General features: G+C 67.3%; 1 protein-coding gene across 1 annotated transcript; it reads left to right on the top strand.

The window, feature by feature from the left end:
• The first annotated feature begins 10947 nt into the window (after window positions 1-10947).
• Window positions 10948-16932, top strand: PPP1R1B (protein phosphatase 1 regulatory inhibitor subunit 1B). The gene is made up of 8 exons (XM_071450739.1): window positions 10948-11504; window positions 12745-12805; window positions 13338-13360; window positions 14466-14538; window positions 14633-14740; window positions 15658-15726; window positions 16295-16441; window positions 16521-16932. The coding sequence occupies exons 1-8, from the start codon at window positions 11424-11426 to the stop codon at window positions 16607-16609; spliced, it is 651 nt and encodes a 216-aa protein (XP_071306840.1). The 5' UTR covers window positions 10948-11423; the 3' UTR covers window positions 16610-16932.
• Window positions 16933-17511: the final 579 nt, after the last annotated feature.

Here is a 17511-nt window from a genome sequence, read left to right as displayed (position 1 = left end):
CGCTTGCATTCAGGGAGATTTGTCTCTCTGGGGAAGGAGGACTCGCCATCTGTCACTCTGTACTCTAAAAAAAAAAAAAAAAAAAAGGAAAAAAAAAAAGAGAAAAAAAAAAAAAAAAAACCTCTTCCAAATCTCCAGCTCTGCCTACACGCTGCAAAATGGGACCCGGGCGAGATGCAGGCGATGGCGGGGCCGGGAGGAACAATGGAGCCGGCGGGAAAAGCGGCCATCCCGGCCGGGCCGAGCGTGGCAGGGGCACAGGCGGGCGCTGGGGTGAGGGGGGCGATGCCACGGGGACCCTCGCTGGGAGCTGGCATCTGCGGCTCCTGCAAAACGCCGCGGCTCGGCCGGCTCCGTCCCCACCCTCAGCCGGCAGCCGAGAGGCGATGGCGAGGGCCTGGCACGGGCTGGGCACGGCAGAGGTGCTGGCAGTGCCCGGTTTGGCCACGCCGCTGCTGCCACGGGGCTGCAGGTGTGTCCCCACGGCCACACGGCCTCGCCAGGGTCCCTCCACCCTGTGGCACAGCCCCACACGGCCTTGGCACCCTCTGGGCGCACACAGTCCCCCTTGCACGCTCACACCCTCCTTGATGCACACGAGGGCTGAGCCCCCACGGGTGCCAAGCCCACGGCGCTGGGGGCCGAGGCCTGGCTGTGCCACGGTGCTGCCAACCAGGCCTTTGTCTGCCGGGCACCTCCTCACTGCTGTGCCACCCTGCAGCCTCCAAATCTGTCCCCAGCACAGTGACTGGGCACCCAGAAATCGCTGCTGCTCTCTTGGTGGGCACCGGCAGGGCCACGGAGCCGCAGTGTCCCCAAAGCCACCTCCCATCACCCGGTGTCCCGGTGCCATGTCCTGGATCTCCCCTGTCCCCACAGACACGGGGGTCAGGACCTGCCTGGCTTGAGGGCTGGGGACAGGGGCTGGGTGCCACACGCCAGGTGAGGGTGGCACAGCCGTGACGTGGACACGGTGACAGCGCTGGCAGTGCCCACACCCAGACAAAGGGCTGGCCATGCCCGGCCACCAGGGCCATCAGCAGTGCCCATTGCCCCGGTGCAGGTGCCAGGGCTGGATGTGACAGTGTCACAGTGTGGCGAGTGTCCCCCCGGCAGGAGCCCTCTGATTATCACTCACGGCTGCGGCCCAGCAGATGGCACCTGGGGCCGGCCTGCAGCGAGGCAAGGCCCACCCCACCCTGCCAGGCATGGCACCGAGTCCCGGGCATCCTCCTGGCACAAGGCATCCCCTCCCCGCGGCACCGATGGGCTCCCTCTGCCGCTGCCGTCCCCGGTGGTGACCTGCGGGGAGCCCGCCCTCACCTGGAGCCTGTGGCACTGCAGAGCCAGCTCCGGGTGTGTCTCCACTGCCCTGCCATGGTCCCCAGCCCTTGGAGGGTGGGCACAGCACAGGTGCCAGGGCAGTGAAGCCATCAGTGCCCCTGTTCCTGGCATCAGAATTGCGGCCCGTGGGCGACAAATGGGGACGAGGAGGGGCCACAGGGTGAGTGGCTGAGGTGGCCGGGATGGGGACAAGGATGGGGACAGGGATGAGGCACAAACCCCTGGTCCATGTGGGGACAGGGATGGGGACAGGGAGGAGACACAAACCCCTGGTCCATGTGGGGACAGGGATGGGGACAGGGTTGGGGACAAGGATGAGGCACAAGCCCCTGGTCTGTGTGGAGACAGGGATGGGGACAGGGATGAGGCACACACCTCTGGCCCAGGGTGGGGACAAGGATGGGGACAGGGATGAGGCACAAGCCCCTGGCCCAGGGTGGGGACAGGGTTGGGGACAGGGTTGGGGACAGGGATGAGGCACACACCTCTGGCCCAGGGTGGGGACAAGGATGGGGACAGGGATGGGGACAGGGATGAAGCACACACCTCTGGCCCAGGGTGCCCATTACAGCCTCATTAGCAGCCGGTGAGGGCCAGGGTGGGCTCATCAGCATGCGCAGTGCTTGGAGGGAGAAGAAAGTGGAGACATGAAACGGGGAGAGGAGATGAAAGGGGAGCAGGGAGATGAAAACCCAAAGCTCTGCCTCGGTGGGTGCAGCGGGCAGTGCCAGGACTGTGCCACAGGGAGGGCAGGAGTGGCATCCCAGCGCTGTCCCCGTGCTGTCCCCTCCACAATGGCCTGTGGTGGCAGGGCCATCCCCATCGTGGTCCTCGGGTGACTTTGGGAAGGGGTTTCGCCCCCAGAGGTGAGCAGGGATGTGGCAGCACAGCACAGGCCTGGCTGAGCAGGATCCACCCCACAGGATTTGGGGCTGTGTGTGCAGCAGGGGCAGCTGAGGCCGGGCTGAACCCGGGGCCAGGCACAGTTTGGGGAGCAGGGGCGGGGCTGGTGCTGCCTTTTGGGTGTGGGGGGATGGCCCAGTGCCCCCGGGGCTGGCTGTCCCTGCACTGCCACCTCTGCTCCCTGGTGGTGACCATGACCCCGGTTTTGCAGCCTTGGTGCCAGGCAGGCACACACTGAGGAGTTTGGCTGAGACACGGAGCCCTTTCCTCGCCCAAATTCCACCCTCCACGTCCCTTCCCTCCCTCCTGCAGGAAGCGCTGGCTGCAGGGGGGGACCCGGCGATGGCTCAGGGGACACGAGCCGCGGGGAGGGGACACGGGCAGGTCGGCCCTGGCACAGCCGGGTGCTGGGTGGTGCCGGGACACGGCTGGGATCCAGCTGGGCCCGGGTGGCTCCGGGGGACCCGCCCGGGGCGAGTTCACAGCCCCGGCGCGCTGATGTCACCGCGGGCCAGGCCACGCTGTCCCCTCCCGGTGTGGCACGGGGGGTCATGCCAGCTGTCCCCTGTCACCGCTAGGGTCCCTGCTGGCCCTCAGCGAGGCCCGGGCGATGGATCCGGCTCCGGCATCTCCCCGCGAGCGGTGGCGGGGGGGAGGCGGGGGCCGCTGCCAGATGGAGCCGGCTCCGCACTGCAATATTTCTGGGAGGTGAAGGCTGGGGAGAGATGGATGCGCTAAGGCGCGGCGGGAATGTCACTGAGGGGAGGAGAGCAGGAGCTGAGCACATCCCTGTCCCCATCACTGGCCCCGTCCTTGTCCCGGGTCCCTGGAGCAGCTCCACCCTCGGAGGAGCCAAACCTGGGCAGGTTCCGGGCCGAGGGTGAGCGGGGCCCCGGCTGCGGGGGGATGGGGAGGGGTGGGTGGTGCCCTGCCCGTCCCTGTGTCCCCAAATGTCCCTGCAGTGGTGACTGTGCAGGGTCATGGGAGGAGGGAGCTGAGGGAACAGAGGGGAGCTCTGGCTGGGCTGGCATCAGGAGGGTTTGGGGAACTCCTTCATCTGCTCCAGAGGAGGATGAGGAGGTGCTGTGGCAGCCCGGGGGCTGTGGTGTGGCTGCTTCACCCACTGCTCCCAGGGCATCCAAATTCCTGCTCATATCCCCCACCTGTGTCCCCAACCTGTCCCCCCAGCCTGTCCCCAGCCTGTCCCCCACAGTCACACACACACCAGGGACCTGCCAGGTGCTTTTTAAGCCACACGTTGTTAATTAGGAAGGTGACACCTGGGAATTGCCCGGTGGGAAACTGCGGCTCCACAGGGGGCTGGGGACAGATGATCACGGGGTGGGGACACTGAGGATTTGTCCCCCCTGCCCCACACTCTTTGTCCCCTGGTGTATTCACCCCTACTGAGGTCAGGAGTCCTTTGGGGACAGCGGGGGGCTGGCACAAGGGACCCCAACCCAGCTGCTGTTGAGATAACTAGGCCACCCTGGTGATGTCACAAAAGCCGATGACATCACAGCTGGCCTGTGACATCACCGGGCTGCAGGAGTGCCCACAGCAGCCTCTCCGTGCCCACTGTGGCCACACTGGCGGTGCCACCAGAGTGGGCACAGCTGAGTGGGTGCTGCTGGCAGCGTCCCCAGCCCCCCTGGCAGGTGGCAGCAGCCTGGGCCTGTTTTGGGGGCTGCCAGGGCCCGGTGCTGGGGCACACGGGGGTGCTGGGGGCTGCCCATGGCCACGGCCCCCTCCATCACCCCCATCTCCCTTGCCTGCCCCCCAAAACCAGGCAGCCTGGGAGTGCTCTGAGCGTGTCAGGCCTCAGCCAGAGGGGTGGGCACAGCTGAAGGGACACCAGGGTGGCACCAGGGACAAAGGCCAAGGGCTGGGCTCGGAGCTGTGGGGCTGGGGGTGCCAAGCCCCACCCTGGGGGGGTCTCGGGTCACATCCCCTGGGGCAGCTCCAGCTCAGCGCTGCTGTCACAGAGCTCAGCTGCCCCCCCAGTGTGGGGCACCCCGGGGTGCTCCCCCCAATCCCTGGGGACACTGGGGGACCCCCACCCCCCCTCCCGGCTGCTTTTGGGAGGGGCAGCCCCCCCACCCCAAGGCCGAGGTGTGTGGGGGGGCCCTGTCGGGGAGCGGATTTGGGGAGATGGGGAGGGTCTCCATGGCGACAGAGCGCGATGACGACAGTCGCCATGGCGAGGCTGCGTGGCCCGGCCCGTTGCCATGGCGACGCGCCTGGCACAGCCAGTCGCCATGGAGATGGCCGAGGGATGGAGCGGTCCCCACGGTTCAGGGATGGGATGGGATGGGGGGAAAGGGGGTGTCCCGAGGGCTGAGCCCCCCAACGCTGCCCCCCCCCGGGCCTCGCCGGTGCCGCCGCCCGCCCGGCGCCGCCGCCTCGTGCCCGGTGCCGCCGCCGCCGCCGCCCGGGATCGTTTTCACGAGGCTTTTCCACTCCAGTTCACACTCCCATCTGACAGGCCCAACTTCTCATTTTCAGAGTAATCACTCCACTGCACTAATTGCACATGCAAATATGCAAATTCGTATTAATTAATTACTATACTAATTAGTTCTGTGGTATTTGCGAGTAATAAATCATTCGGAGGGAGCGGGAAGCTGGAGACCTGGCCCATTTACACTTCGCATAAAAATTTAATAGGCGCTCCGGCTGATCCGGGACAGCCGTGCCACCGTGCTTAAAGGCACAGAGCTGGCCTGGCACGGCATGGGGGGCACAATCCCCCCCGGCCCTGGCACAGAGAGGGCACCGGGGAGGGCAGAGTGGGCAGGGAAAGGCGAAATCGGGGAAAAGCAAAATTGGAGAAAAGTGAAATTGGGGGAAAGCGAAATTGGGGAAAAGCACCGGGGAGGAGGAATGGGGGGATGTGAGGGGGAGATGGATGTGGTGCTGTTGGTGGTTTCCTTGTGGGGAAACTGAGGCAGGGAGGAGAGGGTGGGGGTACCCTGCTGCTGGCTGTGGGGATCTGCCCTCAGCCCTCCTGGCACCCAAGGATGGGGGTGCTGGGGGGGTCACCCTGCCTGGCAGCTGGGGTGGATCTCGCTGGCCACCGGTGCCACACCAGCATGGTGACCCTGGATGGTGGCACTGCCACCAGAGAGGCACTGTGACCATATTGGCACTGTGACCATGCCTGGATGGTGGCACTGCCACCAGAGAGGCACTGTGACCACAGTGGCACTGTGACCACACCAGCACTGCCACCAGACAAGCACTGTGACCACAGTGGCACTGTGACCATACTGGCATTGCCACCAGACAGGCACTGTGACATCACTGGGACTGTGACCACAGTGGCACTGTGACCTCACTGGCACTGCCACCAAACAGGCACCATGACCACCCTGGCACTGTGACCACAGTGGCACTGTGACCAGACAGGCACTATGACATCACTGGGATTGTGACCATATTGGCACTGTGACCACATCAGCACTGCCACCAGACAGGCACTGTGACCATATTGGCACTATGACCATGCCTGAATGGTGGCACTGCCACCAAAGAGGCGTTGTGACCACTCTGGCATTGTGACCACACTGGCATTGTGACCTCACTGGCACTGCCACCAGACAGGCATTGTGACATCACTGGGATTGTGACCATAGTGGCATTGTGACCTCACTGGCACTGCCACCAAACAGGCACTGTGACCTCACCATGATCATGCCAGCACCACCACCATGACCCCACTGGCACAGTGACCACATGCCACCACATGCCAGCACGGTGACCACGCTGTCACAGCGACCACTGTGGCCCTGTGACCGCTGTGGCACTGCCACCACGCCAGCGCTGTGACCGTGCTGCCAGGGTGACCACATTGGCACCAGGACCAGGCTGGCAGTGCCAGCACCGCGCCAGCCCGGCGCAGCCGCTCCCCGCTGCCACCTTGGGGGATTTTGCGAGCCTTTAATTGTGGTAAGCACAGATTAATTAAGCAGCGATAAACACAAACCCATGCATTATTGATGAATAAGGGTGAGTTCAGGTTGGTGCGAGCGGTGTAATTAAATATAAACCTCAAGCTGCCCATTGTTAAGGGACAAATTACATTACTATTGTGACACGTGTCGGGGCGAGGGGCTCACGGCCTGGCACCTCCACCCACAGCCCCCAGAGAGGGGGTGGGGGGCAGCAACGGGCACCCCACAATGCCAGGGCAGGGCCCTTTCCCATGCTGGATCCTTGTGCAGCTCCACGGGGACACGTGGGGACAGCAGAGACGGGGTGGCCCCACTGGGGTGGGGGCACTGTGGGTGGCACAGCCCTGGCACACACGCATGAACACGCCTGGCACACACGTGCAGATGTGCACAACACAGACACACACACACCAACACACACACACACCAACACACACGTGCCCATCCCTGGCACACGCGCATCATCCACACCCCCCTCCCCAGGCTCCTCCTTCCCTGCTCCCTCCTCCCCTACCCAACCCCCCCTCACCGTGTCCCCGCAGCCCCGACCCCCCCCCTGCACGACCAGACCCCCCCCCGTGGGCACCACGCTCTCCCCTGTGCCCCCCGCCCCGTGCCAGGCACCGTGCCCGTGTCCCCTCCCCGCCGGCACCGGGCTCTCCCCGTTAAACCCCCGGGGACACCCCCACACCCCCAGGGGGACAAGTGACAATGACCCCGGGGGGGGCTGCGGGAGAGTGGCGAGCCCGGCTGTGCCCCCCTGGCCCCCCCTTGCCCGGCGCGGGGTGGGGGTGCCAGCTGGAAGCTATTTATTAACCAGTCATGGTTAAATTGGTTTATAAATTAACAGATGTTTTAACTTTATTCTTTCATCTGGGAATGGAGGCAGCAAACTGGGCTGTGCTGGCGGCCGGGACCCCCTCCCGGAGGGGGGGTCAGCGATGGGCTGGGGGGGTAGCGGGGCTGGGAGCCCCCACCTTGAGGCTCTGTGGGGCACCAGGAGGAGTTTTAGGATCCTTTTGGGGCCCCACCTCCGCAGGGAATGGGGTGGGAGGGGCTTGGGGCTCTAGAGGACACCTGCTACAGGTGGGTAAACTGAGGCACGTGGTGTCCCCCGGGCAGAGGAGACCCCCCGGGCTGCCTCACCACTGCACCCCTTACCTGGACCCCCCCAGATCTGTCCCTCCCCACGTTCCCCCTTTATCCTGCCCCGGCTTCCCCCATTAAGTTCCCCCTCCAGGTTTTACCCGTTCAGCCCCTCCCGGGGCCGGGCACACCCTGGCACCGGGCTCTGCGTGCATGAACCCCCCAAACATCACAGCCCCAGGACCCCCCAGTGCCCCCACAGCCCCCGGTGCCACCCCGTGGGGTGGGTGTGAGGCTTGGCACGGGCCAACCAGGGCGGCTCCAGCCGCGGCTCCGCTCCGGCCACCCCGTGCCAAAGCCCTTGAGCCGCTGCCCAGCCCACGCGGCCGTGCCAGCCCCGGGTGGCCGTGCCAGCCCGGCCATGCCAGCGTCGGCAGTGACATCTGCCACCGCGTGCCGCCGGCGGGCACACGGCGCCGGGGAGGGCACCAAGGAGCCGGCACAGCCCGGGGGTGCAGCCCTCTGCCCGCCCTGTTGGGGGGTTCAGGGCTGTGACCCCTCCTCGGTGAGCTGGGGACACGGCCAGGTGTGGGGACACAATGCGGGGACACGGCCGCCCCTGTGCTGCCAGGTGTGGGGACACGGCCACCCCTGTGCTGCCAGGTGTGGGGACACAATGTGGGGACACGGCCACCCCTGTGCTGCCAGGTGTGGGGACACAATGCGGGGACACGGCCACCCCTGTGCTGCCAGCTTTGGGGACACAATGTGGGGACATGGCCACCCCCTGTGTGTGGGTACACAATGTGGGGACACGGCCACCCCTGTGCTGCCAGGTGTGGGGACACAATGTCCCCCCATCCTGCCGGGAATGCGGGGACACGGCCCCTCCTCGTGCCCCCGCACTTTTTGGGGGTGTGGGGTTCCACACCACCCCACATCATGCTAAAAATATGGGATTGCACCCCCCCAGTCCTGCCTCAGTTTCCCCCTCGCACCCCCCAGTGTCCCTGAGCAGGGCAGGGGGTGCCCCTTCCCCTGCCCCCCCATGAGCCCCCATTTAGGGGACGTCCCTCCCAGACCCCCTTCCCCCCTCTGCAGCCCCCCAGGGTGGTCTCTGGGGGGGTTCCCAGCAATGAAGGGGTTAAGCCCCTGCGGCCCCCCCTCTCCCGCCGCCCCCTCGGGCTCCCACGCGTGCTCCGCTCCCACGCGTGTTCCCACTCCCGGCACCCAGGGGAGCACCGGCCCCCAGCCGCCGCCCCCGCTGCAGTTCCTGGGGGCGGCTGCACCCACGGGGGGGTCTTGGGGTGCAGGGGGGGCTCGGGGGGCTCAGCTCAGGGCGAGCTGGGAGGGGACACCCGGGAGGGCGGGGAGGGACACGGAGGGGGACACCGGGGTGAAGGGCACTGAGGGGGGGGGGTCCCGGCACCCCCGAGCCGACCCCCGCCCATCCTGCGGCCACGCCCCCTCCGAGCACAGGCCCCGCCCCCCCGGCACTCACCCTTGGACAGAGCGGTTGTCCCCACGATGCGGTGTCCCCGCAAGGCCCTGTCCCTACCATGTCCTGTCCCCGTGGTACCCTGTCCCTGATGTGCCCCATCAGCGCCACACTGTCCCCAGCACACCCTGTCCCCACAGTGCTCCAGCCTTGGGACACTTAATCCTCGTGGGACACTGTCCCCACCATGGCCCATCCCCAGCACATCCTGTCCCCACCGTGGCCCATCCCTGGGGCTCTTTGTCCCCATGGGACACTGTCCCCACCACGCTGCATCCGCAGCCCATCCTGTCCCCACCATGGCCCATCCCAGCACACCCTGTCCCCACCACACTCCATCCTTGGGACACTTCCTCCTCACAGGACACTGTCCCCACCATGCTCCATCCCCAGCACACCCTGTGCCCACCATGGCCCATCCCTGGGGCTCTTTGTCCCCATGGGACACTGTCCCCACCACGCTCCATCCCCAGCACATCCTGTCCCCACCATGGCCCATCCCTGGGGCACTTCGTCCCCATGGGACCCTGCTGGCCACGATGCTCCACCCCCAGCCCGCCGTGTCCCCGTGCTGTTCCACCCCCAGCCCACCGTGTCCCCGTGGCACCCTGTCCCCACGACGCCCCCCCTTTCCCCACCACGACGCTCTGTCCCCATCTTGTCCCCTCCCCACGTCGGTCCGTCCCCACACCCTCCGTCCGTGCCCAGGGCTCCGCGCTGGGCTCAGGCTCCTCTCCGGTGCCCGCTGCCGGGGGGCGAGCGCTTCTTCCCTCACCCTGCTGCTATTTTTACTCTCTCCGCGGGAGGATTCGCTGCTGCGCGGAGCTGCAGCCCCCGCGGCACCGCGGCACGGGCACGGGCACGGGCTGGGTGCCCACGGCGTGCCTGTCCCGGCGACGAGGAGCGGGGCCATGTGTGCCACACGTGTGCCTGGAAGGTGCCCCCCGTGTTCCTGGGCCCCCCCCTCCCCTGCAGGTGCCACCCGCGGGTGACGCTGCGTGGGCGCGGGCGCGGGCGGCGCCTCCCGATCCCGGGGGGCTGCGGGTGCCGGCGCTGCCGCAGCGCAGGGAGGGGAGGGGGCCCGGCCACCCCCTCACACGGCGTCTTCGTGGGTGGGAGAAGCGGGAACAGCAGCGGGATGGAGCCCGGGAACCTGTTGCCATAACGACTCCGGGTCCCGGGATGGGGACGGTGCGCAGAGCCTGGCACGGGGACACCTGGCACAGCCAGGGTGGCAGAGGGACCCCTCACACTGTCCCCAGATTTTGGTCTCCATGAGGACACTGGGCTCTGCTGGCGCCTGTCCCTGGTTTGTCCCCATCCATGTGGTCACTGCGCTGTGCCACAAGCACAAGTTTGTCACCCAGAGCCAGGTTTCATCACCCAGAGCCAGGTTTTGTCACCCAGAGCCCGGCTTTGTCACCCAGGGCCAAGATTTGCCACGCAGACCTCCCAGAGCTGGACTTTGTCACCTAAAGCTGGCCTTTGCCACTCAGAGCAGAGATTTGCCACCTAGAGCCAGGATTTGCCACCCAGAGCCACAATTTGTCACTCGGGGCCGGGCTGTGCCGTGTTTTGCCGCGTGGTGCCGGGCGGGCGGGAGGCTGGTCCATGGCTCGGTGCCACTCGGGTAAATATTTTGCTGGAGCGGTGGCTGCTGGCCCAGGGCCACCCGCAGCCGTTGGAGCACCGGGAGATCCGGGGGACGGAGCCAGTTCCCAGCTCCCCCTTCCTCGTTCCTGCTCAGAGGCGGCTTCCATCGACACCGCCCCGGGACATCCCAGGAGGGGACGAGCCACCGCTCCGGCTGTCCCCCCCCTGCATGGGGACCTCCGGGCTGGGGACGGGAGAGGTGCCCTCGGTGTCCCCCGACCCTTTCTTGGCAGCTCTGGTGCCCTGGGGGTTGAATCCCCCCCTTCCCCATGGGGAACATTTTGTGTCCCCTGGGATTTTCTATGGGGAAAATCTCCAAAAACTGGGCAAGAGCCAAGGCAGGTGGGCACAGCCGCGGGTGAAGACGCAGCCCCCGCACCCCCAAAATGCCGGGGGCTGCAGCTGGGGGTGGGGGGACCCCCGGCACACAGGGGATGGGATGTTTGGGAATCCCATGTCCCCACGGGTGTCCCCTCCAGAGCGGTGGCCCTGTCCCGTGTGGCACAGAGCAGCCGGGTGGGGGCAATTTTGCCGCTGCCCACACAGGGTGGGAGCGGCTGTCCCTCTGTCCCCTGCCCCCTGTCCCCCCACCTCTGGGGAGACTCAAGGGACAGGGACACACACGGAGCCACCCAGCACGACCGGCAACCGCAGGTGGGGTCCCCCGTGGCAGGGAAGGGGTTAAGGACCCCCCCCAGGTTGGCTGAACCCCCTGGGGGGCTCCCCAAGGGCTCATTACCGCGGCCTCAGCCCCCCTGCCCGGGGAGGGGGGGATGAATAATTCAGCTCCTGGTAGGAAGACGTGTCCTCCCTCCCTCTCCTTCCTCCTCCTCCTCCTCCTCCTCACCGGCTCTGCCTTCCCCACCTCCCGCCACTCTCATTCCTCGCCGTACCGAGCCTCGGGTGCCACGGAACTCCGCTCGGTACCGGTGCCAGAGAACCCCCCCACCCCTCCCCACCGGCTCCGGTGACTCCCGGCCAAGGCCATGGACCCCAAGGAGCGCAAGAAGATCCAGTTCTCGGTGCCCGCCCCCCCCAGCAACCTGGACCCCCGCGCCGTGGAGATGGTGAGGGGGAGAGGGGAACGGGGAGCGGGGAGAGGGGAGCCCGGGGGTCCCCCCTGCCCGCCGGGGCAAAGCGCTGCCGGTGACCCCGGGGCGAGGAGGGACCCCCGGAATGACCGCGCGGGACGGGAGGGGGACACGGAGAGCCCCGGGGACAGCGGGGACGGGATGGGGACAGAGTGGAACAGGAGGGAGGGGATGGGACAAAAGGGGATTGAAGCGGACGGGAGGGACGGGAAGGGACCGGGAGAGCAGGACAAGGGGGATCGGGGCGTACAAGGCAGGGATGGGACAAGGGGGATCGGAGGGGACAAGGCAGGGATGGGACAAGGGGGATCGGAGGGGACAAGGCAGGGATGGGACAAGGGGGATCGGAGGGGACAAGGCAGGGATGGGACAAGGGGGATCGGAGGGGACAGGAGGGACAGGACAAGGGGGATCGGAGGGGACAGGAGGGACGGGATGGGGACCGGGAGAGCAGGACGAGGGGGATCGGAGGGGACAGGAGGACAAGGCAGGGGATGGAAGGGACAGAGGGGACGCATTGGGACAGAGGGGATGGGACAAAGGGGGATCGGAGGGGACAGGAGGGTCAGGATGGGACCGGGATCCTGAACCAGGAGGACAAGGGGGATCGGAGGGAACAGAGGGGATGGGACAAGGGGGAGGTGGGAGGGGACAGAGGGAGGGAGGGGATGGATCCGGGGGGAGATCGGAAGGGACAGAGGGGACAACAGGCAGAGGATGGGACCGGCAGAGCAGGACAAGGGGGACCGGAGGCACAGACCGGACGGGACTGCGTGGGGGACGCAGAAAGGGACGGGGACAGGACGAGAGAGCTCCAAGGTCCCCGCACACGGAGAGTTGTGCCAGGGGGACCGGGACAGGGACAGGGATGGCACAGGAGAGCAGGATAGGGATGAGACAGAGGACAGGGATGGGGTGAAGGGGACAGGACACGTCGGGAGTCAGTGCAGCCACCCCCGCCGGTTGTCCCTGATCCGAGGGGACATTCCCAGCACACGCCGGACCCGGAGCCCCCCGGAGGAGCTGGCCTGGGGCTCTCGTGGGGCTGGGACACACTGGGGACACCCCGGGGACCCCGTGCCGGGTGGGTTGGTGGCCCTGCACCCACAGGCGCTCACACACGCTCACACACGTGCACACACGTGTCCCTGGGGCACAGGGCAGGGCACAGGGGACCCGGGGCGTCCCCAGCCGGTGACACCCTGCTGTGCCCCAGATCCGCCGGCGGAGGCCCACGCCCGCCATGCTCTTCCAGCTCTCCGAACACTCGTCCCCAGGTGAGCGGGGCCGGGCCGGGACACGGGGCGGGGGACGGTGGCGGGGATGGGACACGGTGTCTGTCAGGGTGTCTGGGATGGGACACGGTGGCAGGGATGGGACACGGTGTCTGTCAGGGTGTCTGGGATGGGACACGGTGGCAGGGAGGGGACACGGTGTCTGTCAGGGTGTCTGGGACAGGACACGGTGGCAGGGATGGGATACGGTGTCTGTCATGGTATCTGGAATGGGACATGGTGTCTGTCGTGGTGTCTGGGATGGCACACGGTGGCAGGGATGGGACACGGTGTCTGTCATGGTATCTGGAATGGGACATGGTGTCTGTCGTGGTGTCTGGGATGGCACACGGTGGCAGGGAGGGGACATGGGATGTAGTGTCACCTGTGGATGGGATGTCCGGCAAGGAGGGGACGCGGTGTCACATAAGGAAGGGGGTGGCGGGGAACCCCTGGAGGGGGTCCGGGGGTGGGCACGGCCCCGCCGGGTGCCCGTGTCCCGCTCACCTTTCTCTCCCCGGCGCTGCTGACGCAGAGGACGAGAACCTGCCCTACCAGGTGAGTGAGCGCCGGGAGCCCCGAGAGAGCCCCGAGAGAGCCCCGAGAGAGCCCCGAGAGAGCCCTGAGAGAGCCCCGAGAGAGCCCCGCTCTCCCTGTCCCGTGTCCCCCGGGGTCGTTATCGGGGCCCAGCCCCGGCGCCCGGAGCTTATCGGCTCCTTCCCGGCACGGGCACACGGCGCCAGCACCGGGACGGGGACACGGGATGGGGACATGGAGCCGAGCCAGGCTGGGCAGTTTGTGCAAAGCAGCGCGTGACCGTGGCGGGGTCACCCCCCCAGTGTCCCCAGCGCTGTGTCCCCAGTGCCACATCCCCAAACACGAGGTGTCCATAACGGGGTCACCATCGGGGGCAGCCCAAAACCACGGCCCCAAGGAAATGTCCCCATCGTGGGGACCCCAATGCCACATCCTCATGGCAATGTCCCCATCATGGGGGTCCCCAATGCCACATCCTCATGGAAATGTCTCCACAGTGGGGACCCCAATGCCACATCCTCATGGCAATGTCCCCATCGTGAGGACCCCAATGCCACATCCTCACGGCAATGTCCCCATCATGGGGGTCCCCAATGCCACATCCTCATGGCAATGTCCCCATCATGGGGACCCCAATGCCACGTCCTCATGGCAGTGTCCCCATCGTGGGGACTCCAATGCCACATCCTCGTGGTAGTGTCCCCATCGTGGGGGTCCCCAATGCCACATCCTCATGGAAATGTCTCCACAGTGGGGACCCCAATGCCACATGCTCATGGCAGTGTCCCCATCCTGGGGACCCCAATGCCACATCCTCATGGCAGTGTCCCCATCATGGGGGTCCCCAACATAGGATCAGGGTCCCCACAGAGGGGTCCTCAGGACGGTGTCCCCAGTACCCCATCCCCAATGCAAGGTCCCCAAGGCAGGGTCCCATCATGATGTCCCTGGTGCCACATCCCCTCAGCAGGGTCCTCATTGCTGGGGATGGGGTGGGTGTCATCCCCATCATGAGACCCCCATCGCAGCCCCCACCTCACCGGGGGGGTTCCCGGCTCTCCGGGGGCCGCGGTGACCCCCGTGGGGGACACGGGGCCCCCCCATCCCGACGCCTCTCCCCCCGCAGCGCTCGGGCGAGGGCTGCCTGCTCAAACCAAAGAGGACCAACCCGTGTGCCTACACCCCGCCCTCGCTCAAAGGTACCGCCCGCGGGGACACCGGGGGCACGGCGGGGGCTGCGGGGACAGCCCGGGGCTCGTCCCGGTGCTCCCGGTGACACCCGCGTGTCCCCAGCCGTGCAGCGCATCGTGCAGTCCCACCTGGAGAGCGGCATGGGCGGGGGGGACAGCTCCGACGGGGAGCCCGATGATGGCTGTGACCCCGACAGTGCCCTCGAGTCTGGTGAGGGGACAGGGGGACACGGGGAGGGGGCTCTGGAGCCCAGGGGGTGTGGGGACGTGGATGCCACAGTATGGGGGACACAGGGACGTGGGGAGGGGGTTCTGGAGCTCAGGGGACACAGGGACGTGGGGAGGGGGATTCTGGAGCCCAAAGGATGGGGGGACATGGATGTCACAGCCTGGGGGGACACAGGGACATGGGGAGGGAATTCTGGAGCCCAAGGGATGTGGGGACAGGGATGCCACTGTCTTGGGGACACAGGGATGTGGGGAGGGAATTCTGGAGCCCAAAGGATGTGGGGACACGGATGCCAGAGCTTGGGGGACACAGGGACATGGGGACAGGGATTCTGGAGCCCAGGGGTTGTGGGGACACGGATGTCAGAGCCTTGGGGACACGGGGACACGGGGAGGGGGATTCTGGAGCCCAAGGGATGTGGGGGTGTTGGTGCCAGAGCCTTGGGGACACAGGGATGTGGGGAGGGGATTCTGGAGCCCAAGGGATGTGGTGATGGGGCTGCTGGAATCTGCGGGATGGGGACATGGCCCTGCCAGAGCCCAGGGGACAGGGAGGCCGTGAGGACACAGCCACAGGGGTGCCAGAGCCACGGGGATGTGGGGACACGGGGACACAGAGCCCGGGATACGTGGGGACAGCATTGCTGGGGCCTGGGGGACACAGGGAGGTGGGGACGGGGGTCTCCATCCCCTGTAGCCCGCGGGGATGGGGCCGGGGCTGGCGCACGGGCTGCCTGCGACGCTGTCCTTGCTGCCCACGTGTCCCCGTCCCCCGCGGGGCTGGTGACGCCAGCCGGACCCCCGGCCGCTGTCTGACGCGGCCCCGGCCGTGTCCCGGTGCCTCCCCGGGGCCGCGCGTGCCTCGCCGTGCCCCGGCCTCATCGACCCCCGCCCGGGCAGCCCCGGGGAGCCAGGGCAGAGCCGAGCGCAGCTACTTCCCCGCCGGGCTGAAGGCGCACAAGCGGAAAGGTAACGGGATGGGGACGGGGGAGCGCACAGATGGGGTGGGAGGGGGACAGGGGTGGCGGGAGGGCGGGTGACGGGGGGACAGTGGGACGGCAGAGGGATGGCAGGAGGACAGACAGACACAGTGGAGGTGATGGCGGAGAGACAGGAGGATGGGGACAGCGAGGGGACGGGGTGGTGGAGGGATGGGGGACAAGGATAGGGGGGTGGCAGGAGGATGGGGACAGCAGGACAGGGGTGGCAGGAGGATGAGGATGGTGGGGGACAAGAATAGGAGGGTGGCGGGAGGATTGGGATGGTGGGGACACACAGGGACAGCGAGGGGACAGGATGGTGGAGGGCTGAGGATGGTGGGGGACAAGGTCCCCATCAGGAGGATGGGGACAGCGGCACAAGGATGGCAGGAGGATGAGGATGGTGGGGATACACGGACAGCGAGGGGACGTGGCTGCTCACTCTCCCGGGGACACCGGGCGGGCACTGGGGCTCGATGCCGCGTCCCCTCCGCCCCTCAGCGGGGTCGCCTCCCGCCGCGTGTCCCCGGGGCCACCGTGCGGGTCGGTCCCCGCAGGCGGGCAGAAGGTTTCCTTCGCCGGTGGCATCGACGAGCGCGAGGAGGACCTGAAGTCGCTGACGGTGTCCGAGATTCCCGAGGACCCCGAGGGAGCGGAGGGCGACGAGGACGAGCCGGGCCAGGAGCAGGACGGCGGCACCGGGGGTACGTGGGGGGCTGTCCCCCCGCCATCCCCGCTGTCCCCGGTGCCACCACGCTGCTAACCCCGCCTTTCCATCCCCAGAGCGGCGACACGTGGGTTTCGCCGAGGTTCCCTCGCGTCCCATCGGCACCGAGCGCCACTCGCCCACCTTCCCGCTGGGCACCAGTTAGCTGGCACCGGGCACCGGGCACCGGCCCCGCCCGGCCCTCCCGGCCCCCGCAGCTTCGCCCGTGCCCCCCGGCTGCCCCCCGCCCGCTGCCTGCGCTTCGCCTGCCGTGCGCCCTGTGCCGCGCCGTGCCGGGCCGTGCCGGGACACGCCGGGACCCCCGGAGACCCCCGGCCGCCCCCTCCCCGCGGGCCTCGTGCCCCCCCCGGCTGCCGGTGATGGAGGAGCCGGGGATGGGACCCCCGGGTGCTGGCGGCCCCCCCTGGCTGCTGCCCCCCGGCCCCGAGCGAGCAGAGCCCCCCGCCCGCAATAAACGGCTGTACAGAGGGTGCAGAGTGGTTTTGGGGGGACTGGGGGCTCTTTGGGGGCGGGGGGGGCTGGGGTCTGGTTCTTGTTGGGGGGGTGGGGCGCCCCATGAATACCCCCCTGTCCCATAGGGAATGGTTTGGCCCCCACCCTACTGACAACCCCCCCCCCCCATGTAGGGAATGGTGTCTCCCAGCCCCATGGATACCCCCCCACCACCACGCAATGGTATCTCCCAGACCCACTGGGACACCCCCCACGGGGAATGGTCTCTCCTAGACCCCCTGTACATCCCCAAGGGGGAGAATGGTCTCTCCCAGACCCCCTGGCACACCCCCAAGGGGGAGAATGGTCTCTTCTTTGCTCACCCCATAGACACCCCCGTCCATACGGGGATGGTTTTGCCCTCACCCCACTGATTCCCCCCTTTGCAATGGTCTCTCCCAGCCCCACTGATTCCCCCTCCCACGAGGAATGGTCCTTCCCAGCTTTATTGATCCCCCGCGATGCATGGTCTCTCCCAGCCCCACTGACCCCCCTTCCCGCCCTGTAATGGTCTCTCCCAGCCTGACACCCCCCCCCCCCCGCTGTGAATGGTCT

The sequence above is a fragment of the Agelaius tricolor genome, unplaced genomic scaffold (genome assembly GCF_023055355.1).
Source record: "Agelaius tricolor isolate 1412-34295 unplaced genomic scaffold, bAgeTri1.0.p SCAF_31, whole genome shotgun sequence".
NCBI classification, from domain to species: domain Eukaryota; kingdom Metazoa; phylum Chordata; class Aves; order Passeriformes; family Icteridae; genus Agelaius; species Agelaius tricolor.
Note: the sequence above shows the minus strand (reverse complement) of the source record. Positions and strands in the feature narration are given on the sequence as shown.

Bases quoted from the DNA above. Each gene is read 5' to 3' on its own strand.
- PPP1R1B (XM_071450739.1), top strand. From the start codon at position 11,424: ATGGACCCCAAGGAGCGCAAGAAGATCCAGTTCTCGGTGCCCGCCCCC. The intron at 12,806-13,337 runs GTGAGCGGGGCC...CTGCTGACGCAG, and splicing joins CTCCGAACACTCGTCCCCAG to AGGACGAGAACCTGCCCTAC. The intron at 16,442-16,520 runs GTACGTGGGGGG...TTCCATCCCCAG, and splicing joins GCAGGACGGCGGCACCGGGG to AGCGGCGACACGTGGGTTTC.